The sequence below is a fragment of the Polypterus senegalus genome, chromosome 9 (assembly GCF_016835505.1).
Source record: "Polypterus senegalus isolate Bchr_013 chromosome 9, ASM1683550v1, whole genome shotgun sequence".
NCBI classification, from domain to species: Eukaryota; Metazoa; Chordata; class Cladistia; order Polypteriformes; family Polypteridae; genus Polypterus; species Polypterus senegalus.
Window position 1 is genome coordinate 71,488,549 of NC_053162.1, and position 25,857 is coordinate 71,514,405.

Consider the following 25,857-nt stretch of genomic DNA (forward strand, 5'->3'; position numbering starts at 1 on the left):
TGAATTCATTTTAAATGAATTGCTTTTTTTAAGATTTGCTCCCCTGAATTTCTTCATTGTTCCTCTGAATTGCTTCATTTCTTTCCTTAAATGGCACCCAAACAGAAATGAAATGTGACATGAGGGAGCCAACAGAAGACCAACTAAGTCAAGGCCTCAAGCTCATACCAATTTCACTCCAACCAGCTGCTTAATGAGGTGCCAATTCTTGTCATTAATTAAACTCGTTCTTTAATACCGTGGCTTGTTGCTGCTTTCATTGTGCATTAGCAGACATTTCTGAAATTGTTGATTTTCTCTTTCTAACAGAACTGTTAGAATGTTTTGGGGACCTGAGCAGACCAACATTCCTGAGACCTTCATCTTTCTTTATTTTCAGATATTGTATGATGAACATCAGTTATTTTGTCTCATTTTGTATCTCATTATTGTTTGGCTGCTAATTAAGGAAAAAGAAATAATTAAGGGGTCTGAGTCTTTAAGACCATCCATCCATTCATCCATTATCCAACCCGCTATATCCTTACAAGGTCACAGGGGTCTGCTGGAGCCACTCCCAGCCAACACAGTGTGCAAGGCAGGAAACAAACCCCAGGTAGGGTGTTAGCTCACCACAGGGCAAACACATCCACACACTCACACACCAAGGACAACTTAGAATCGCCAATGCACCTAACTTTGGGAGGAAACCGGAGTACCCGGAGGAAACCCACGCAGACACGGGGAGAACATGCAAACTCCACGCAGGAAGGACCCGGGAAGCGAACCCATGTCTCCCACACTACCCACTGCGCCACCCCTTCAAGAGCAAGTCAATTTAAATTAGTTCAAAAAAACGTTAATTAGCAGCAAAAACAGATCACTAATTAAGAAAAGGGTTGGAATGAAAACCTGCAGCCACGGTGGTCCTCCAGGACCGGATTTGGCGACTCCTGCTCTAAACGGATATACATGATTTTCGCCTGGATTTGTTTATTTAATTTTCTGTTCTTTGTCTTAAATAACCTTATATATTATGAGCAGAATATTGTTTATAAAATCTATATTTTATGTAACCACTATTATTTCATTCCTTCAGCTAACTCAAAAAATTAGGGAGATGTGTTACCAATTAGGAATGAATGTGAAGAAACAGAGTTTACCTAATGACACATATTTTTAATTCAAGAATTTATTTTTTGGGTAAACAGATTGAGACAGTGAGTAAATAATTGAAAAAATCACTGTTTCTGAATGTTTATGTTATAGCTGTTATGGTACAGCTAGAATTTAATCACTAGCTTCTTATGGCCTTGCCAGGCTGTAATCCCTTGATCTAATTTATTTGCTCTTTATTCATGCATTTAGTATTCTAAATATTACTGTGTAACTTACGGTTTTGTTTTCTTTCTTTTGTATTTTTTTATTTCTTAATGAATATCATTTTAATTAACATTCTTTTATTATCTTTTTTTAATCATGCATTTATTAGTTCTTTATCTTATGTCCTTTAGTAAACTGTATGTTGACTCTAAGTTGGCGGGCTGTCCATCTCTGACATCGAGGGACAGCTTTCAGTCTTGACAATATAACTTTTATAATATAACTCAGCCCATGAGAAGGAAAAATCAAAAAAGGGTTTCCTTAATATATTTTTGGCTTCTCCTAGACAACAATGAGATCAGAAAAAAGAAGAAAAATGGAGACATGATCTTCTGGCTGATGTTTCACAGACAAAAAATACCCCGGTATTCTCACCTTAATCTCCTATTCAGTTTCAGCAGATATCCCAGCAAAGTCACATGGCGAGCAAAGATTTTCCAAGTAGTGTCTTGACATTTGTTTTACGATTTGAAAGTATTTACATTGCATGCTTAGTAATATATGGTGAAATGTATGGACAGTTGTTTGTGGTAATAAAACAGTTTACTATAATAACAAAATTGTAGCCATTGATTCTGAATAACAATACTACTTGCTCTAATTTATACTGTGCTCTAATTTGATTATACTCAGTTTGAAAGAAAAGGCAAGAAGTGTGGCATAGTGGTTAAGATTTTAGAGTTCAAGCTCTGTGTTTGCAGATTCAGATCCCACTACCGACAGCAGGTGACCCTGTGCAAGTTAATTTTTCTGCCTATACTCCAATTGGAAACACAAAAGAAATGTAACAAATCATATCTCAAATATTGTAAGCAACCTTGAATGAAGGTTTCAGTCCAGAGATTAGTAAAAAATATGAAGTCTTCAAAGTTTCAAACAGGGTAAAACAGGACTAGAAAGACACTGCACAAAATATACCATGCTTTCATACCAATTTCTTAATTTTCACTCATTTTACCTTAGGTGCATCTTGTGTCTGGTTTTTCTCTGGAGATATTTTTCATAAAGAATTTTAGGAGAAACATCTGTGACAAAATTGATTCTTAAATTAAACATAAATGAGAATCTATTTAAAGTTTCATGAGCCATCAACAATCAACCTTTGAGCAGTAAAATTTTCCTATGAGAGAAGCCTCAAGCCACAGTTGAAGCTATAATAATAATTAGTTCTTGTGTGCATGCTTTTGTGCTTTTTGGGTCTGCACATCATGTTTCCATGTTTAATTTTTTAATTTTTGGCATTTTTTCTTAAATGTTTATTTTGGCTAATGTCTTGTTTTTACTATTTAGCTACCCGCCCCTCCTTCCTCTGACAGCCTTTAGTGCTGGGCGAAATGGAAATCACAGAGTGGATCACAGTGTCTTGAGGAGTTTAAAGAGACTCGCATCTAAAGAACTGCCCTCCGCTACAATGGAACTATTTAATACTCAATCTCTTACTAATAAATCCCTTCTTATTCGTGATCATATTCTGGACAAAAAGCTGGATTTTATGTGCCTGGTTGAAACTTGGCACAAACCTGGGGATTATTCAGTACTAAATGAAGCTGTCCCCAGGGATATTGTTACCTGGAGAAAGTTCGTGGCTCTGGGTGGGGAGGATGTTTGGTTATCCATCGGGCTGATCTGCAACTTTCTCCTCTTCCACTACCTGATTTTCTCTCCATGGAATGCTTAGCCTTTAAATGCAAACCCCCCAATGACAGTGCTGCTTATATATCGCCCTCCCAAATCACACTCCTCATTTCTAACAGAAATTCATGACTTACTAACACCACTCTGTTCATTGTCATCTAACATTGTTATTGTTGGTGATGTTAATATTCATGTAGACAATCCCTCTTGCCATCTCTCAACAGAATTTCTGAATGTGCTCGATTGTCTAGGTCTCAAGTAGCATGTAAAGGCCCCAACACACACTAAGGGGCACACGCTAGATCTTGTCATCACCGACTCAGCTCTTTTGAAAAGCTTAGAAGTCTATGATCTGGGTGTGTCTGACCACAAGGTGGTCTCTGTGGCCTTCACATTTTTACTGCCTGTCACAAGACCTAAACGCCAAATATCTTTCCGGAATTGGAAACAAATTGACTTACCCACTATGGCTGCAGACGTTAAACAAATTCCCTGTCCAGCCGTTACAACGGTAGATGAGCTAGTTGATCATCATAATACATCTTTGAGCAGTGTGTTTGACCTCCATGCCCCTATCAGGACACGTGAAGTTATGTTTGTACGCTCTGCTCCCTGGTATACACCAGAACTACAGCAAATCAAGATGGCAGGACGTGCTTTGGAGCACAAATATAGGAAAACTGGACTCACTGTCCATAAGCTTGCATTTCGTGACCATCAAAAGGCCTATTCCAAGTCCCTAAAAGATGCGCAAGGCCAATTTTATTCAAATCAGATAAATAAAAATATAGGAAACTCAAAGCAGTTGTTTGCTACAATAAATCAACTTATGGAACCACAGCAGTCATCTTTTTCAACGCCAGTTACTAAGGAGCATTGTAACAGCTTTATTGACTTTTTTAGATCAGAAATCTATAACACCCTTAATGCCTGGACCATATGCTCCGCCTATGCCTGCTTCAAATCCATCAACTGGGAACATGCCATCTTTCACACATTTCACGGAGGTTTCCAACAGCTACATTGGTGGAATTGTGCAAGGAATGAAACCATCATCCTGCACATTGGATCCTATTCCGACAGTTCTGCTTAAGTCATTTATCCCCATTGTCAGTCCATCTATTACAAAGTTAGTCAATCTCTCGCTACAAACAGGCCATATGCCACCATCTCTCAAAGCAGCTGTCATTCGCCCACTGCTGAAGAAGCCCTCATTAGATCCTGAAGTTCTTGCAAACTACAGGCCCATCTCAAACCTGACGTTTTTGTCAAATATTATAGAAAAGACAGTTGCCCTTCAACTCCAGAGTCATCTTACATGTAATAACCTGTTTGGAAAGTTCCAGCCAGGTTTTCGTTCAGCCCACAGCACGGAAACAGCACTGCTCAGGGTGACAAACGATCTACTGATGGCAGCTGATGCAGGCTCGCCATCCCTGCTTATTCTTCTGGACTTGTCAGCGGCCTTTGATACAGTCGATCATTCCATCCTCCTGCATCGTCTTCATCACCCAGCTGGACTCTCGGGAACTGCATTATGGTGGTTCCAGTCCTACCTGTCTGGCAGGACTGAACGGGTCTTGTTGGGAGATTGCTCCTCCAGATTGTCCACCGTCTTATGTGGGGTCCCGCAGGGGTCAGTTCTCGGTCTTTTCACTATCTATATGTTACCTCTTGGGCATGTCATTGCCAGACACGGACTATCTTTTCATTGTTATGCCGACGACACGCAGCTCTATATTAAAACTGCCCCAAACCCTTCAGAGGCCACATTACACCTTACTACATGCCTGGAGGAGATAAAGGCTTGGATGAACAGTCATTTTCTAGAGCTGAATAGCAATAAAACTGAGGGACTCCTTGATGGCACCCCCCACCAGATTCGTTCTTTTCCAATACTCCAGTTCACTTTTGACAGCCAGGTCATTACTCTTTCCTTCTCAGTCACTAATCTGGGGGTTCAGTTTGATCCACAGTTGACCTTCAGTGACCACATAAAACATGTGTGTAAGGCATCGTTTTTCCATCTACGAAAAATCTCCAAACTCCGCCCCCTCTTAACCTTCCCAGATGCAGAGAAACTTGTCCATGCCTTTATCTCCTCAAGGCTGGACTACTGCAATGGACTTTTTGCAGGTATTCATACCAAGGACATACAAAAGCTTCAATATATTCAAAACAGTGCTGCAAGAATCCTACTAAGAGTAAGGAAATTCGAACATATTACTCCCATCCTCAAATCGCTTCATTGGCTCCCTGTTTCCTCCCGGATTCAGTACAAAATTCTTCTATTAACCCATAAATGTATCTATGGCCAGGCACCTTTTTACCTTCAAGATTTGATCCACTTACAAACTTCCAATCGGATCCTCAGATAATTTGGTAGCATGCAGCTTCAGACTCCCCTTACTAAGCTCCGTACTATGGGGGGTCGAGCTTTTTGCTCTGCTGCCCCACAGCTCTGGAATCAGCTCCCTGTTGAACTGAGAACTACACAAAATCTGGACACTTTTAAAGCAAATTTGAAGACTTTTTTATTCAGGAAAGCATATAACTGCTGAGATTGTATATTTAATCTAGTCTTTTAAACTTTTCAACTTTGTGGTTATTGCTTTTGTTGTAGCACTTTGAGATTTTGTCAATGAAAAGTGTGTTATAAATAAAATCTATTATTATTATTATTATTATTATTATTATTATTATTATTATTATTATTGCTCTTGGAAGCGTCACATTACCTATTAGTGATGTCACGATAGAAATACTGTGAAGATTTTGTCTTGTCCCATGGCTTGGATATTCACATTCTGTTTTGACATCCTAGCTACGACTTTGCTTTTCAACCCGATGATGTCTTATTTCCATTACCATCTTCTGGTCTTTTCTCAGTTATAATAATCCTTAGACAATTTGTCTTTACTCTAACAGCAGGGGCTTTAGCTACCTTATCAGTTGTGTTGTTTAGCTCACATTTTTGGATTGCATTTTTTTGCTTTTCTGTTTTCAATTTTTTTAAATTTTGTTCTCTCTTTGAATATTGTTGCTTTGCATTGTGGATTCAATTTTGTTATCTTTTGGTTGTCTTCCATTTGTCTGTTTTGTTAAACTTTCCTGCTTTGTTTATTTTTTCAATCTTTTTAATAATAAATCTTATTATAAAGCTCAATGTTTTTGGTTCTATGACACAGGGGTTTTTGATTCCCCTTTCCCTTTTTGTCTAAAAAAAGCTTTGGTGCCTGTTGCCTTGTGCAAGGTACAAAGCTTGCTTCATAAGTTTCAGGACTGGCTTACTTTATGTTTCAGGGTTTTGTGGGAGCCTTGAGGACTAGTTTTGGAGGCAAAGCTTGTTTTTGAGATTCAGTGAGCTCATAATCATAATAGTTGAACACCTTTGATAGAGCTTTGTGCTTTTTAATAATCTGGCAACTCTTATAGCAATATTTATTTTGCATATAAGACAAGGGATTCCCATATATTACCTTATCTATATGCTATTGCGTGATTTTACTCTGAAGGGTCAAAAATGTAGACGCCAGTTAGTGTGTGTTGTCACTTAATTAGGATTGGCACTCATGACTAGCAAGGCAGCACCCACAAAAAATTCTATCCAACAAAAATAATAAGAGTAATAATAACAAAAATTTAAAAAGAAATCAGAGTGTAATTCAATGATAACCTAACAATAACAATAAAAATACAACAGTAATGATTCCAAAAATTAAAAAAAAAAACAACTTACAGACTCCTATTCTTAAAAACAATGTTCACCTTGTTCTCCTTTAAAATAGATATGCTTATTTTCCTTTGTTATTTTAATTTACTTTGAGAAGTGAAACATTAGAAAGAATTTAACAAAATAACTAACTTTTTAATGTGCAGTAAGTAAATCAACTAATGAAGATCTTGCATTTTTTAGGAATATTTCTAAAAGTAAACAGGATTAAAATTCAAGTTACTCTTATAAGAAAATCTTTTTAGTTAAATCACACATGTGCATCTGGGGACCACCTTCAGGGCTTTAATGAGGTAAGGAGTGCCACAACGGGACAAGAGGGAGCATTAATTGTGACGGTATCTTCTCCTTTCTCTGCAGCTTCAAACAGTTGCCCAAAGGTGACTCTAGGAATGTCCACAAAGCCCCAAAAGGCTCAGCTCCTTTCGACCCCAACGATACAAAAAGGAGCTACAGTATTCCCAGGAGGTGGCATCACATTCTGACCTGATACACAAGAAGGACAGAGCACCAGTGCTGTTAGATTCCCATGGCAGAAAGCCGATTGTTTATGTTTGTTGTTTGGGCCCTTTTGGTGGTGTTTTAATTTAACTAAATTGGGTGACCCAGCTGGTACCACAACTCTTTTCCAAAGAACCTCTCAGCCATGGTACAGTAATTAAAGTAAGGTTGGTGAAGATACTTCGCCTGGACAAACTTGTTAAGAAGGCAGGCTCCATTGTAGGATTAAAGTTGGACAGTTTAACATCTGTGGCAGAGCGACGGGCACTAAACAAACTCCTGTCAATCATGAATAATCCACTGCATCCACTTAACAGTGTCATCTCCAGGCAGAGGAGTAGCTTCAGTGACAGACTTTTGTCACTGTCCTGCTCCACTGACAGACTGAGGAGATCGTTCCTCCCCCACACTATGCGACTCTTCAATTCCACCCGGGGGAGTAAATGCGAACATTAATTTTATTTTAATTCTTTTCATTTTTATTACTATTTAATTTAATATTGTTTCTTTGTATCAGTATACTGCTGCTGGATTATGTGAATTTCCCCTTGGGATTAATAAAGTATCTATCTATCTATCTATCTATCTATCTATCTATCTATCTATCTATCTATCTATCTATCTATTAGGACATAAAATGGTTTTGTGTACCTTTGTCATAAAATTTCTGATGCTCTCACTTTGAAATACACATATAATATATTTGGCCAATTCACTCATAATTTAATGTACAAGTTTAAACATGTTTATTATTATATATTATTACTTTATAATTTTGAAAGATTTAATTGCACTGTATGAATTAATGAATGTTTCGAAATAGATAGATAGATAGATAGATAGATAGATAGATAGATAGATAGATAGATAGATAGATAGATAGATAGATAGATAGATAGATAGATACTTTATTTATCCCAAGGGGAAATTAACAAAAGAAATGAAGTGAACACCCCACTAAAGGTAAATCCCTAGTTGTGAGCACCATGGTCCTGACAGAGTATTGGAGGACTGACACAGCTGGATATGAATTCAATAGGATGGAAGGGATCAATGATAATATGTGGGGACTAACATGGACTGACAAGCAAAGGCCATTACACTTGTCATAGCTAAAGAGATACATGAAAGTATAATCAAACAGCATGCATTGTGACCAAATATAAATGAAAACAATTAAAAATTAGTCAAAATCATAATATAGCAGCAAATGTCCAAAACATGTTAAAAACACCCATAGACAAAGGCTATGAAGCTGCTTCAATAACAAAGCTTATAAGCTTACGCAAACTAAGGAGATGATGAAGCAATGGATAAGAAGTAGAACAAGCAACAGTGTCAAGGATATAGACAAGGGCAAGATATCACAAGATATTGTCATGAACCGCCATATTTAACATAACATCCATCAAAAAGTATGTCTTTTTCGCCATATTACAGCCAGATTATAATTTTCTGTAGATTCAATCTAATTTAAATATTATACTTGGTTACCTAGATTTGATCCACTGTTGTTTTAGTACTTCACTTAAGTGTCATTAGTGTGCTAATTTTTGGTTTGCTTTAAAAGGCTTTCATTAGCCTGATCAGATTTACAGAGTGGGAAGCAAAACAAAACAAAACGATTGTTAGCAGTTATCTAAACTGAAAATAGGTCATTAAAAAACAACAGAATCTCTGTTGGCACACTCTTACTGATGCTGTTTGTTGTTTTTTTTTATCTTTTCAGAGAGCTTTAAGTATGTTCTGCTCTTACCAGATCGTGTTCCCACAGATACTTTTGCTGTCATGAACTTCTCTGTAAATTCGGGAGTGTTGTCGTTTTCATCACCTACATTGATTTTGACAGTAATTAAAGTTGGAGCCCCTTCTTTTTCATCCTTTACGGTGTCCCTGACCTGTAAAATAAGAAATAGAAATTACGATGACAGAATGTTTTGTTTACTCTGCGTTTACTGAAAGCAAGTTGCCACATTTCACATTAATTAGCGTAGAAGATGCTCACAGACTCCCCTCTAGCTTGATTGCCTAATTATTTAATTTATCGCTGCAGATAAGTTACATTTAAAAGGGCTAAAGCAAGATTAGCAGATTACAGATGAATAAAGAGTTCTGGCACACCACAAACGAGTAGGAAATGTGAGGCAAGTTAAATGCCAAAAGTTTTCACTAAGTAACAATGAAGTATAAAATGTTGTGACTCAACAGCAGTTTTCATTTCTTTTTTTAAAGTGGGCAAGATACTGTATACTGTATACTATATACTGTATATGATGCAGTGTTTCAAAACTGCATGACCCATGTTAGTGCAGAGGGGTGTTAGAGACTGTGCTAGGAGAACAGGCACCCTAAGGCAAGAATCAACCCTAGATGAGGAGCCAGTCCATCACAGTATGTACTAAAGAACACTCCCACAAAGTACCAGTTCAGAATCACTAATTAACTTTACACATACGTGTGTAATCTCCACTCAGACAATGAATGGACATGCTATTTGAACTCAGGACAATGCATCCATAAATGTTTTGCGTGTGTGTTTATATACTGTATATATAAATTTATAGTGACTGGGAAGGTAAAGGATTCGCAACAGGATACTTTGAAGAATGGCACACAGTCTTCTGATGTGCTTGACACACTTCCCTTTCAGTAAAGAAACACACTTTATAATGAAGTTTTTAGAAGGCATAGTGCAGGATGTCATGTGTGCTGCATAAATACTCATCTCACAGGTTGAAATGTCATTTAAGTCTCCATTTTCCTAATGAAAGGAGTCTTCTTTATCAAGGATTTTTGTCTAACATGTTACTGCAACAGACACAGACTGAGCCTTCTTGCCTTGCTACAAGAAAACAGCTCTGAAGGCAACCTAATTGAAGTCTACTGAAGGAAGCTATACTGTATTGCTTTCCCTTACGGGGATCGAACCTCATACGTCAGCGTCAAAAGCGAAGCCTCTGACACTGTGCCATAGCAGTTGTTTCTCGTACTTGACAGGGTGAAGATCAGAGTATTACATTTATAGATCTGATCACAATCTGATTATTTTGATGTATACCTACCAGGTAACACTTGTGGTTGGTTGGTCAGTTGGCAAATATCCACAACATACTCTCAGTAGTGAGATGCAGATCATAGATATGTAGTAGAGTACCTGCCAAATAATACATAATTATGTATGTATTATTTGGCAGTTGTTGTATCACATATCTATGATCTTCCGGGTCAGATGAAAAGTCCTTTTCTTCATCCCGGGAGTACGTCACTTCTGCTGTTGCTTTGCCTATGACACACTTCCGGGTTATAGGGCACATATGACTCTTTGCTCCTCCCTGCAGCTTCCTCTAGCTGCCCCTGTGGTATCCAGCAGGGCTGTGGATGAAAACTCCATTGTCCATGATTCCCTGCTGGTCTTCGGGGCAACTCCAAGCTGCAGGGAGGGCTCCATCTGGCGGCCTGGGGGTATTGGCCGGGATGACAAGCCGGCCATATACCACTATATATATATATATACAATTGTTCCAGATATACAATTATATATATACAATTGTTCCAGAGCTCAGGAAGCTTTTTAATCCCAGAAGAGTAGAAGTCTTTTGACCATATGTTGACCCATTCTTGCACAGTGTCAATAACCTCCTTATTCAACATGAATTTCTTCCCTCCTAAAAATTCCTTAAGTGGACTGAAGAGATGATAATTCCCTGCTGAATGACTTGCAACAATCACACACTCTAGACTGAGAGAGACACTCATCCCGAATCTGATTTTTAAATCTCGAATAAATCTGATATGGAATGACTCCTCCATTTGTCAAAACTTTAATAATAATTCGCTATACAACACTACTATGTACTGCCTCCTTCGACATGCTGATTACAACTCACAGGAAGGGGGAAAAGAGCAGCTAGAACTACAACATGCATGTGTTTGTCCAAAAAGTCAAGTCTACCTCGCACTCTTTAAAAGAACAGAGCATGAAAATTCCTGTTTAAAATTGAATGTCCCTCGTAATTTAATAGATAGACAATTCATCTCTGTAATGTATTGTTATTATGTTTATTAACTATCTCAACCTAGTTGTCATATTTATCTTTTTCTAGTTTTCTTGAAATGTCAAATGCAATTTCTTATCTAGAAAAACATATCTCCATAGAGGCAGAGCAATTTTACTTGTATCAGTCATTGTTAGTCTCTAGATTGCTGTGGCATGCATTTTAACTCTACAGTGTTTCCGCATACCTTTGTACGTGTGTCTGCATATGCAGTGTGAACTTTTTAGTTCCTCCTTGGGGCTAGAAAGATAAAAGCAATTTCACATGACCACTGTGTGAATTCTCCGTGATGCAATTTAAAGGCTGTGTTAAATTGTACACCTCTTTGCTTTGCAATAGACAAATTAAATATTATCACAAATGATGTATGAAAGTTTAATATGATTTAGCACTTAGCCCAAAAACTAAAAATTTAATATTTCAGACCATACTAACCTAATATTGTGCATTTTTGAGCTGAAATTGTGAATGTGTTGAGCATTGACTGTTATGTATTAGTCATGAAGTGCTCTATTTACTGAATGAATGTTTTTTTGTGTTTCTGATTTCAGTGGTGAGTATCTGAGGTGAAATGAAATATATTCTAATGCTTTTCTTTGATGGTGCCACTGTATGACAAAATATTATATTCATAACTCATCATTGTGTGTGATTTTGTATGGCATTATTTGGGTGACATTTTATCATCACTAATGCTGGTAGGGTAATACATTTTGAAACACAGTGACTCTCCGTCACTCCTTCATGCAAGGTTTACTGGAGGTTGCCTCCATTCTGATCTTTCATGGCTCCTTTCATGTGGTTCCAATGATCTTTTGTTTACCTTGACCTTTACGTACACATTCATTCCACTCACTTGGTGTCAGAGGCAATACCATCTGCACTCAATTTTGTTTGACTCTGTGAGGATATAATAAGAGTTGTAAGTACTGCTCTTAAGTACCAGGAGAATCTTCATGCCCAAAACATCATTGTGCATAAATATATGGAAGTAAGAATATATATAAGAGCAAACAGTATATATGAGTAAAATGCAATGTATTTTATTACTATATGCATTACAAAATACATTCCAATAGAATGTGCACTTTGAATGCTTATATGTTGATTACAAACCCATGCTACTACTTTTAGCACCTTTCATATATGGAAATGCATTATATAAATAAATATTGTTGTTGTTATAATCTCTTTCAGTATTTTGCACATTCGTTTTACTGTTTTGTATATATGTTTTGTGTTATGGCACTGTGTGTTTCTGGCACTTTGGTATTTATTTTTGTAATGATTATGAGCTAGTTAGTAAGGAAGGCACTCACTTCTTGTCGTGTAAAGCTCAGTGAGGAATCAGAAGACCCCTTTTTAACATCCCTGTTTTGCACTTTGTGGTATTTTGCTTTTTGTGACTCTAACTCTTTAGCTGCTACATTGTAATTGATACAGTGTATCCGGAAAGTATTCACAGCGCATCACTTTTTCCACATTTTGTTATGTTACAGGCTTATTCCAAAATGGATTAAATTAATTTTTTTCCTCAGAATTCCACATACAACACCCCATAATGACAACATGAAAAAAGTATACCAGAGATTTTTGCAAATTTATTAAAAATAAAAAAATTGAGAAAGCACATGTACATAAGTATTCACAGTCTTTGCCATGAAGCTCAAAATTGAGCTCAGGTGCATCCTGTTTCCCCTGATCATCCTTGAGATGTTTCTGCAGCTTCATTGGAGTCCACCTGTGGTAAATTCAGTTGATTGGACCTGATTTGGAAAGGCACACACCTGTCTATATAAGGTCCCACAGTTGACAGTTCATGTCAGAGCACAAACCAAGCATGAAGTCAAAGGAATTATCTGTCGACCTCTGAGACAGGATTGTATCGAGGCACAAATCTGGGGAAGGTTACAGAAAAATTTCTGCTGCTTTGAAGGTCCCAATGAGCACAGTGGCCTCCATCATCCGTAAGTGGAAGAAGTTCGAAACCACCAGGACTCTTCCTAGAGCTGTCCGGCCATCTAAACTGAGCGATCAGGGAAGAAGGGCCTTAGTCAGGGAGGTGACCAAGAACCCGATGGTCACTGTGTCAGAGCTCCAGAGGTCCTCTGTGGAGAGAGGAGAATCTTCCAGATGGACAACCATCACTGCAGCAATCCACCAATCAGGCCTGTATGGTAGAGTGGCCAGACGGAAGCCACTCCTTAGTAAAAGGCACATGGCAGCCCGCCTGGAGTTTGCCAAAAGGCACCTGAATGACTCTCAGACCATGAGAAACAAAATTCTCTGGTCTGATGAGACAAAGATTGAACTCTTTGGTGTGAATGCCAGGCATCACGTTTGGAGGAAACCAGGCCACTGCTCATTACCAGGCCAATACCATCCCTACAGTGAAGCATGGTGGTGGCAGCATCATGCTGTGGGATGTTTTTCAGCGGCAGGAACTGGGAGACTAGTCAGGATAAAGGGAAAGATGACTGCAGCAATGTACAGAGACATCTTGGTTGAAAACCTGCTCCAGAGTGCTCTTGACCTCAGACTGGGGCAACGGTTCATCTTTCAGCAGGACAACGACCCTAAGCACACAGCCAAGATATCAAAGGAGTGGCTTCTGGACAACTCTGTGAATGTCTTTGAGTGGCGCAGCCAGAGCCCAGACTTGAATCCGATTGAACATCTCTGGAGAGATCTTAAAATGGTTGTGCACTGACGCTTCCCATCCAACCTGATGGAGCTTGAGAGGTGCTGCAAAGAGGAATGGGCAAAACTGGCCAAGGATAGGTGTGCCAAACTTTTGGCATCATATTCAAAAAGACTTGAGGCTGTAATTGCTGCCAAAGGTGCATCGACAAAGTATTGAGCAAAGGCTGTGAATACTTATGTACATGTGATTTCTCAGTTTTTTTATTTTTAATAAATTTGCAAAAACCTCAAGTAAACTTTTTTCACGTTGTCATTATGGGGTGTTGTGTGTAGAATTCTGAGGAAAAAAATGAATTTAATCCATTTTGGAATAAGGCTGTAACATAACAAAATGTGGGAAAAGTGATGTGCTGTGAATACTTTCCGAATGCAATGTAAAGTGACTCATTTTTGTGCCACTTAAAGTTCAAGCCAGATGTGTTTTTCCTTAAACATTGTCAACTTTGGTACATAATGTGGCTAGGTGGATTCATTCAGTAATCATAACATGCTTTTCCAGACAGCCCCAAAAAACTTCATTTTAATTTTTATCAAAAGAGAAATCTGGATGTTCTTAAGCTCTGCATGATAGCAAAGAAATGAATATGTATCAAATTAACATATTACAATATAAATTTGAAATTGAGCTTAATTGCTCTTTTAGGTTATAATCTAAGAGAGTAACTGACAACTATATAATAAAACATTATGGTCTGTGTGTCCAGTACCTCTGAGCAATCTGATCGGTCAGTTTGGCTTTGGTAACGCAATGAGAAGAAGGAGTAAAGGCATTCAAGGAATGCTGAGAGAGTCGCCTTTAAACACAGCAAATATAAAACCAGACAGGATGCGAGAAAGCCACCTCAAAACAGAGACTAACAAGTTGGCTTTGCAGAAATGTGCTCAAGAGAGGAAGCAACAAGTATGAGACATTCATACACGCAAATACAGAGAAAAGCAGTAAAAGTACACATTGGGCAAGAGATAACAAATGTTTTTCAATTATTCTATTACCTGTCTTTGACAGGTACTGTGGCTATAGTTCTATATAAATGACATCATATAAAAATAGAACAGCAGCATAACTTTTTTTTAATTTTAGTATTTATTATTATTATTATTATTATTATTATTATTATTATTATTATTATTATTATTATTATGTAAGAGAGCTTTGAGCTCTCAATAATAAAGGAATCTCTTGGTAACATTTTACATACCTGCAGTGTATAAGAAGGTGTTTCTTCTCTGTCCAATGGCATAGTGATGGAAATGAATCCTGAATCTATACCAAATATGTCATTCTCATTTCCTTCCAGAGTGAAGTTGCATGTGGACTGGCAAGGAATCTGAAGGAACAATTAGTTTAATAACAAGAATTAAAATCCCATGGTTGCTATCGACAGGGTCTTAATCGATAAAGCTGCACTTGGTCATTGCGTGACCTTCAGCAAGTCAATTAGCTGGCTTAAAAGTTTCACAAAGTGTAAATGCTGTTCAGTATACATAAAGTAGTTTGGATGGTGCTCACTATTAAAGGTGCCACATAGCATGACTGTTAATTGATACTGTGAGATACCAGAACACTTTACAAATTAGCCTGAAGATATCCATGGATAGTTGAATTTGTGATTAAAAGAATTCATTCATTTTAATACAACTTTTTTATAGTGCTCACTATCACACAGTGCTTTCTGAAAATTACAAGAGCAAAGTCAAGAAAAGAATTAAAATGAACATAATCCAGCAGCTGCCAGGCATTCTATTCTGGGTGGTAAGAGTCAAAGAGAAAGGTGTCAGGCTTTTCCACTCAGCACCAGATGAAAGAGACAGCCTGCATTACTCCCTCTGTCCCAGGAGGTTAGAGACTGGGTGAAATCTAACTGCAGATTGTGCTCATTATATGTAGATATGGCTTAATCATTGAATTTGAATCTATAGTGTTAAGGTGACAATAATAGCAAAAAAAAACACTTTTAAATCGCACCTTTCTAAGAATTCATCCATTCATTTCTTTTCCAAACCCACTTATTTTGATAAAGAGGCCATAAACAAGGCAGGAGCCAATACTCAGATATAACAATGCTAGGCTAGAGCTGCTAAATAATCTAACCTGAGCATCTTTGAAATGTGGAAAGTAACAAGTATGGAAACAACAAGCAGTACTTGGGCCTGAACTGCAATTCATGAATAATAAAAATAATTATAGCAACAAAATTAACAGACATTAAAATATCAAATGAAAAAGGAAACCTATTATTTAATTAAAAAATAAACTTTCCAGTAATACATACAGGTACTGATATTTGTTGTAACTAAAAGCAATAACTGAGCTCTTTTATAAATTGTGTTCAGAGACAGACTGATGAAAAGTAAAAGTGAAGAGTGTATGTTAAAACAAAAGTTTGTTCCTCCTGTTTGAGCCATATTTACTGATCCAAGAAATGACACTGCAGAACTTTAAAACAGTTAATGTCATTATAAAAGCAGATTCCACGACAAGTGAAACAATTTTTAATGACACAAAAAGGAGTGTTGTCTGTTTTTTTAGTTTGGAAAAGACCCACAGAGAAGCACTTTGTTGTTTTTTTGTGAGAAGTTGGGAGAAGCAAACATTACAACCGTCAAGCTTTCATGTGAAAAACTTCACAAACAAGTTTATCTGACTCTGCCTGGAATAAAAAAGACCCAACTTTAACTAGGAACAACTGGTAGCCAATGCTGGGACTGTTCCTACCTTCAAGTGATATTGCTAGAACAGGAATCTCCCCGCATGATTGTGGACTGTATTTCGGTAAGTGGCTTCCATTATGGATTGGTGGATGGATGTCTTTAATAAGCCCCATTGAGTGGCCCTTTTCACAGTATGCCATAGAGAGGTAGGTCTCAGTGGCAGGAGCTATGTCACCAGTTTACTTGGGGTCACAGCATGTTCCTTAATGCTTAGTGGAAAACTCAAGTGTGCTGTATCAGTGTGCAGATATTGTCCTTTTGAGGAATCCTGCACACACTGAAAGCATGCCTTCCCCTCGTTGTGTCCGGATTATTACATTTGCATGACAGCACTACCGCTCTCCTGTACTATGATGTCTTTGCTGTTTTCATTGTCCCAACTGGGTACTCCATGTCCAAAGCTTTGCTTCACTAATGAGAAACAGAGTTCTTCTTAACTTGTTCATCCTGACTTACTGTATTGTCTGTGCTGAAAACTGCTTTTATTTGCAGAATAGAAAAGGTGATGGACAAACAGACTTGCCTCTGAGGATATCTTCAAATAAAAATCAAACATTAAAAATGTCTTAAATATTTATTTAAGAATAACAGTAATAGTAAAGTCAAACTCATATGAGCTATGTATGGAAGAAGTGTCAAATAAATTATTGATTATGTCTTAAATTGTGTCACATTCTGCTGATTCAAAGTAAATAGCACAAAGATAAAGTAGTATACATGCAATGTTATCCAATTATCAATTTTCAGAAGGAAATTATTTCAGGTTGGGAATCCAGAAACCATCATGACAGCACTGGACTTGAGTCATAAATTAACACTGGACAGGCATCATGTAACACTCTTTAAATGTTTAGCTCATTCTGTCATTGTCTGGTAAACTGACTTTCAAAGTTGGGCAGTTCATCCAAACTGCCTGAAACTTCTTTACAGGTGACTATACCTGCCTGGAGTGAACAACTGATCAGCCGCCCAGAACCCCAAAGCATTTCTCCATCGAGCACACAAAGACAGATTATGGGTGTTCTGCATGTCACTAGCATTTAGAAAGACACAAAGAAACATGCATAGAATGTACAAAATTATAAATTTTGTATTTTGGAGATAGCAAAAATAATACAGTATGCCTATAGTATGATGATACATAGTATGATGGATAATATTTTTGTGGGCACAGTTAATTCTGCAATGCATCATCTTGGCATGTTGTCAATGAATTATTAGACAGTTGGCAACCCAAACACTTTGGCTTATGATTATGGTGTTCCTTGAAAATGTCTGAGGCAACTCACAACTACTTGTGTACTGCATTGGCAAAAATCTTTCCTGTATTGTGAAGCTAGCTTTCACGCGATACGTGCCAGAAGGCAGATCGCAGCGGATTAACAAGCATGCTCTTTGTGATAGCTCTCTAATGCTTCAGTAATAGTCACTTGTCAAGCCAGCTGGATATGTTGCCTTGGCATTGCTTCGTCCACAATGAAACACAAACTGGGAAATTCACAGCATGTGCTTAATACAGTCACGTTAGCTGTCGACAGCAGAGCACTTAAGTGACTAACCTTGGGGGAAAATTTGACAGCCGAAATGCCACTTCAGATTACAGTTTATATAAGTCAAAGAAGAAATTTGGGAGCTGAAAATAGTGCAGCGTATCTAACATGTTGTTAGTTCCAGTGCTATACAAGACATACGCAGACTTAACAATTTGCAGTGACCTTGCACAAGGATCTTGTCTTGAAATATTGAATATTTATTGTTATTCATCTTTAAATCCTGCCCCAGCATCACTAGACAGAAACCAACCCTGGACAGGGTGCCAAACCCATGTAGCCTGGATGGACTCACTCACAAGTATTCTGAAGAATGTTATTAATTCTTTATGTGTTTTCCACATCTTGTCGGAACAAACTGTTTTTTTTAGTTTTTTTTAATCGCAGGGATTCTGTTTCTGATGTTACATTTGTATTTAAAGCCTCCAAAGAACCATTATCATTTTTGTAAACAATGTCATATTGGGTGCCACCATTTTCTGTCATTCAGCATTGCAGTTTCCATGGTGATTTTATCCAGAAGGCATTAACAGATAACGTCACTGGATTTCACCATTTAAAGGATGGCACATGCATCCCTTAATTATCTGAGATCTGGATGTTGAAAGGTCTTTGGTACGTTATACTACTTTTGAACTCGGCATGTTTCCTTACCAAGGCTCTTCTCCTGATCCTCATCATTAAAAAGCCCTTCTGTCCCCTGCAGACAGAACAACAACTAGCCTGTTTAGGGTCACCGATTAGCATAACTCAAAAGTCTTTGAGATGTGGGATTAAAAAAAATGAATTACCTGGAAAGAAAAAAAAACAACACAAACATGATGTGTGGACTCGACAAAGACAGCAGAGAAGCTTGGGATTTAAATGTTTATAGCATTGAGATACCAATGCTAATAATGAGTAAGGTTATACCCTCCCTCAATTACAATCATACGGTATTGTAGCTAACTGTGTCAAATACAATTTTGTAAGTTTGAAACAGTTTGTTTAAACTTCCTCCTCTCAAACACAAAGCCCTTTTAGAGCATTTTAGAGCAATAATACACTGTAAAAACTATAATTATGCACACAAAACAAATATTAACATTTTTATCGGTGATACAGACCAAAACATCATTTATACCTTGTCAAGACACAAATATAAATACCAATCTTCTTCCTGTTCCACATCTCTCTGTCCTCTGCATCTTGTTCTTCAACACGCATCACCTGTATGTCCTCTCTCACCACATCCACAAACCTTCTCTTAGACCTTCCTCTTTATCTGCTGCCTGGCAACTCCATCCTCAACATTCTTCTTCCAATATACTCAGCATCTCTCCTCTGCACATGTCCAAACCAACGCAATCTCACCTCTCCAACTTCGTCTCCCAACCGTCCAACCTAAGCTGACCCTTCAATACACTCATTTCCAATCCTACCCATCCTCGTCACACCCACTACAAATCTCAGCATCTTCAACTCTGCCACGTCCAGCTCTGTCTCCTACCTTCTGGTCAGTGCCACCATCTACAACCCATATAACATAGCTGGTCTCACTACCGTCCTGTAGACCTTCCCCTTCATCACTGCTGATACCCGTCTGTCACAAATCACTCCCAACACTCTTCTCCACTTATTCCACCCTGCCTGCACTCTCTTCCTCACCTCTTCTCCACACTCCCCATTACTCTGTGCTGTTGATCCCAAGTATTCAAACTCATCCACCTTCGCCAACTCTACTCCTTGCATCCTCACCACTCCACTGACCTCCCTCTCATCCACACACATGCATTCTGTCTTGTTCCCCCTGACCTTCATTCCTCTCCTCTCTACAGCATATCTCCACCTCTCCAGGGTCTCCTCAACCTGCTCCCTACCATCACGACAGATCACAATGTCATCAGCAAACAACATAGTGCATGGGGGCTCCTGTCCAATCTCGTCTGTCAACCCATCCATCCCCATTGCAAATAAGAAAGGGCTCAGAGCCGATCCCTGATGTAATCCCACCTCCAACCTGAATGCATCTGTCACTCTCACCGCAGACCTCACCACCTTCACACTTCCCTTGTACATATCCTGCACAACTCCTACACACCTCTCTGCTACTCCCGACCTCCTCATACAATACCACAGCTCCTCTCGAGGCACCCTGTCACAAGCCTTCTCCAGGTCCACAAAGACACAATGCAACTCCCTCTGACCTTCTCCATTCCTCTCCATCAACACCCCCAGAGCAAACATCACATCTGTGGCGCTCACCCTTGGCATGAAACCATACTGCTGCTCACTAATCATCACCTCACTTCTCAAATGAGCTTCCACCACTCTTTCCCATAACTTCATGATGTGGCTCATCAATGTTATCCCCCTTATTCTTAAATATCGGTACCAGTACACTTCTTCTCCACTCTTTAGGCATCCTCTCACTTTCCAAGATTCCATTAAACAATCTGGTTAAAAACTCAACTGCCATCTCTCCTAAACACCTCCATGCTTCCACAGGTATGTCATCTGGATCAACGGCTTTTCCATTTATCACCCTCTTCATAGCTGTCCTTACTTCCTCCTTGCTAATCCGTTGCAATTCCTGATTCACTATCTCCACATCATCCAACCTCTTCTCTCTCTTGTTCTCTTCATTCATAAGCCTCTCAAAGTACTCTTTCCATCTGCTGAACACACTCTCCTCGCTTGTAAATATGTTTCCATCTTTATCCTTTATTACCCTAACCTGCTACACATCTTTCCCAGTTTGGTCCCTTTGTCTAGTCAATCGATATAGGTCCTTTTGTCCCTCCCTAATGTCCAACCTCTCAAACAACTTATCATACGCGTTTTCTTTAGCCTTCGCCACCTCTCTCTTCATATTGTACCCTATCTCCCTGCACTCTTGTCTAACCTCTGCATCTCTCTTACTATCCCACTTCTCCTCTGACATCCTCCTCCTCTGCACACTCTCCTGTACTTTCCCACTCCACCATCAGGTTTCCTTTTCCTCCTTCCTCTGTCTAAACGTCACGCCAAGCACCCATCCCGCTGTCACTCCCACCACATCTGCTATAGTTATCCAGCTTTCTGGCAACTCCTCACCACCACCCAGCGCCTGTCTCACCCTCTCCCCAAACTCAACCTTGCAGTCTTCCCCTTTCAACTTCCACCATTCAATCCTTGGCTCTACCCTCACTCTCTTCCTCTTCCCGATCTCTAACGTCATCTTACAGACCACCATCCTATGCTGCTTAACTACACTTTCCCCTGCCACCACTTCGCAGTCTTCAATCTCCTTCAGAAGATTTACTCTTCTGTAAAGGATGTAATTTACCTGTGCATCTTCCTCCACTCCTGTAAACTGTACATAACCCTCTTCCCAAAACACGCAATCACCATAGCCATGTCCATCCTTTTGGTAAAATCCACTATCCTCAGACTTTCTTCATTCCTCTCCTTGACACCATACCTAGTCATCACCTCCTCGTCTCCTCTGTTCCCTTCACCAACATGTCCTTTGAAATCCGCTCCAATCACCACTTTCTATCCATTGGGTACACTGTTCATCACTTCATCCAACTCATTCCAAAAATCTCCTTTCTCATCCATTGCACACCAAACTTGCGGGGTATATGCACTAACAACATTCCTTATCACACCTCCAATTTCCTGCTTCATAATCTTCCCTCTGTCTGACACTCTTTTCACCTCCAAACTCTCTTGACATACTGTTCCTTCAGAATGACTCCTACCCCATTTCTCCTCCCATCCACACCACGACAGAACTATTTCAATCCACCTCTGATCCACCTGGCCCCACTCCCCCTCCATTTAGTCTTCTGCACGAACAATACATCAACCTTCCTTCTCTCCATCACAGCTGCCAACTCTCTCCCCACCAGTCACACTGCCAACATTCAAAGTTCCCACCCTCAGTTTCACTCTCTCTACCTTCCTCCCCCCATGTCCCCCCTTCTTCTCCTTACTCTTCCTCTTCGACCAACAGTAGCCCAATTTCCGCCAGCACCTGTTGGCTAATAGTACTGGTGGTGATCGTTGTTAACCCGGGGCTTGACCAATCCAGTATGGAAATTTGTATTGCTGTCCGCATATTGATTTGGCAAAATTCTACACCGGATGCCCCTCCTGACATAACCCTCCCCATTTATCCGAGCTTGGGATCGGCACGAAGAAACACACTGGTTTGTGCCTCCCCTGTGGCTGGGTTACAAATATAAATACCAATATGCAGTAAAAAAATACAATAAAACGATAAACAATCTAAAAGCCAATATAGCCAAACCAGTGGTTAAGAGGGAGTTTCCTATTTTCTACAGCAATATGATAGATAGATAGATAGATAGATAGATAGATAGATAGATAGATAGATAGATAGATAGATAGATAGATAGATAGATAGATGTATCTATCCAATCATTGTAAACCATTAATTTATTTTATGTTATTAATTTCCAATCAAGTATAATGTTGTAGCTTTTAAAATTTTTCCTAAATAATTTGTGATCAAATGTCAATCCATCCTTCTGTTTTCTGGAATAATTTTTCTGCTACAGATGTGTGGTAGGGACTGAGAAAATTAAAGCAGAAATGAGTGCCAAAAAGGAGCTAATACTGCATGGGACTTCAGTTTATTAAATGCTGAAAAAGTAATATCTTCTGGAAAAACAAAAACTGTAGTTTTAACCCCATGACCAGCAACCCAGCTTTTGCAATGAGGGACTGCATAGAAGAAACAATTCCAGATTGGCTCACCTTTAAGAAAGCTTTAAAACAAAGGTGAGATCACAGCAATACAAATGCCACACTTGGCCAGATTTCTGTATATTTCATAAAGTTGTGAATTTCACCAGTGACAAAGCCAGAAACTGCAAAGTGGATGGGCCAGGAAACAACAGAGTTCTGCTGGGTTTCCATTTAAGACTGCATTATGGAGGGGCTTTGTTTCAGGTTGGTTGGTGTTGCCTTCTGTATTCCCTGTAGCTTCACCTGTGATTGTCACCCAAGAAAAGTGAGAGGGCTGGTGGCACGCTGCAAGCAGGAAGACATATCATGTGCCAATATAGGCAATATCAGAAGACCAGAAGGGCAGACCATCCAAGATCTGATTGTCTTTGAGTGAGAACACCAGAGCAGAACCAGAACTGGTTCATCTGAGAGATCATTTTAGATCTGCCACTGGTTCTATTACTGAAACTGCCAGCAGACTATATCACTCCAGGCCTTACAGCAAGGTTTTCAGTCAGAAGAGCTCTTCTCACACTTCCTAGATGTCTGACTGTACAGCAGGGCAATTCCAACCCGCACACACATCACTTCTGTTGTCACAACTGTCTTGAGGAATGAATGCTGGTGAGCAGGTACTATCTTGGCCTGCCTGCTCTTTCAACCTTCATCCTATAGAGCACAATTGAGATGCCCTGGATGGAAAAATCCAGGGGTGTGAACCTCTGCTCTGTCAAGCACTTATGAAGGAATTAGATAGCACCCCACAAGTCACTGTGTGTCAGAGGTGTCAAGGAGTAGCTACTTGAAGAGGTGGTCATAGGAAATACCGGAGGACAGCAAGGCAACTGTTGTTAATGTTTTTACATTTACATTTACATTTTTTTGCTTTATTTGCCTACTTATTAATATAGCAGTTTCAATGTTGCTTAGTCCAATTCAAGGTGGCTGAAAACTCCGGGCAGCATTAGGTGCAAAGCTTTTGCAAGGCATTGCCACACACACATCAACCTACAGGATTTATAATCGCAGCTTGTGTAAGGTGGCACAGTTAAACACTGCAGGACTGGGGTGCCAGTTATTAGTTAACTTACATAAGTAGGAAAATTCATATATATCAATTTCAGTTTTTTTTCCCCATTTCCTTTTTAATCTGGTTTGAGTTTGGGGAACTGGATTCTATTCCATTATCATTATCAATGATGAGTTGAAGTCAAGAACCAATTGTAGATTTTGTGTCAGGCCTGTTTTTGTATGAGAAATATAAGGAGAAAAGGCTATCCAAAAAAAGTTTGCACTTACTGTAAATATTTTTCTGTCACACACTGCTTCAGGCCATATATACAAATCGAACAAAAAATAAATGGCTTGTCCTAATGCAAACATCATACACTGTTTTAAATATTTTATGTAAATTTTATTGTTTCCTTGGTACGACGTTTTATATGTGTTGTTGTACAAAATGTAGGCATGCACAACCAATTAACTCTTTGAGGGCTGAATATTTCTTCCAAAGAACTGTTTTCTGAAAAGCACCCAATGCGCTGGTTTCATACATAAATCAACATAAAATGTCTGTTGCTATTTGCTGTGGCTGCTGTTGGTGCCTGTTCAGCATCTCTGGCATCAGTGGCAGCGCAGGGCCAGCTTGATGGCCAGCAGGAAGGCATGGCAGGCTGGCTACCTCTCTGTCTTCACACAGCAGGTGGGTGACAGTCGCAGTGTGACGCAATATGGTTTGTACCTCTTGTCATCATAAGTGGTGGTCCTCCTAGGTGAACGCTGCTGTAGGTGCATCAGCTACACGAAAGTGTTCAGCACCACAATTAGCTGGGGTCTGATAGGCTGATGCTGGTACCTCACTTCGTTTTCCATCTTCAGATCACTTGCATCAAACTCAGAGTCCGAGAAGTCAGAGTCCGATTCAGCAATAGTACGTAAAACGTCCATGGAATATTTTGCTTTGCACATTTGCTTTGGTCTCACCAGGTGTCGCTGCCATTTTATCCATTAACTAACTGATGCTAAGGATGATTGATTTATTCGGCCAATCCAGTTTTTAAAGCTTTATATGAAGGTGTGTTCCTGGTAGCAAGACTGATGAAGCAGATGGAGAAAGTTATCAACTGTGCCCATTTTTATGCCAGTACACTGTTTTTTTAATATAATGCCTTTTTGCTAAAACTACATTGTTGGAACAGTTAAGTTCATTTTCCAGCTTACAAAAATAAATGCCGAAAAAGAATTTCATCTAATGGCATTAAAAAAGCCAACTATAAAATAGAATAATATTAAAGGAAATTTGCACATTGGTGTATAACTGCAAATTATAGCAGTTTAAAATAAAAAGCAGCCCTTAATGTAACAAATCATACTAATCCCACAACTGATTAAATCACGCCTGTTTGTCACTGCTTAAACGTGGGTTTAAAACGTAAGGAATCTGACAAGTTTTAATAAGCAGATAACAACATAAATATTACTAACCCTTGGTAAAGGTGCTTGTGCAACGGAGGTAATGTTTGGTCTTGGCTTTGCCTGACGACTGTTTTTGGGTCGCTGCCTTGGGTCATCTCCAGTAGTTTCAGAGGTTCCTCAGGTTGGTGAATAGAACCACTGTGTGGAGCTGAACACGATATGTGCTACAGTTGATCTGTAAAAGCTGACCTCTGCATGGCATATATTTGACTGTGTTCTCAATTCTTTGTTAAAAAGACTGCTAAGGACTTAATTTCAGCTTCACCTTAACTGGAAAGCAGGGAGTGATAAGATAATCCCACCCTTTGTTTTCACATAGATTCATTTTGTTTTATGCATTCAGTATTACTCTTTGGAAGTCTTGCTCAAGACTGCATGCGCACTATTGAGTATAATCAAATCTTAGACTGAT

At 39.0% G+C, this 25,857-nt stretch overlaps 1 protein-coding gene across 1 annotated transcript in view; it reads right to left on the reverse strand.

The window, feature by feature from the left end:
• cdh16 (cadherin 16, KSP-cadherin) overlaps window positions 1-25,857 on the reverse strand; it is a 168,172-nt gene that overhangs the window by 116,674 nt on the left and 25,641 nt on the right. The window contains exons 4-5 of the mRNA XM_039763246.1: window positions 15,189-15,317; window positions 8,988-9,129 (exon numbers count right to left, since the gene is read on the reverse strand). Coding sequence (XP_039619180.1) covers window positions 8,988-9,129; window positions 15,189-15,317 — 271 coding nt within the window. The remainder of the gene's footprint in view (window positions 1-8,987; window positions 9,130-15,188; window positions 15,318-25,857) is intronic.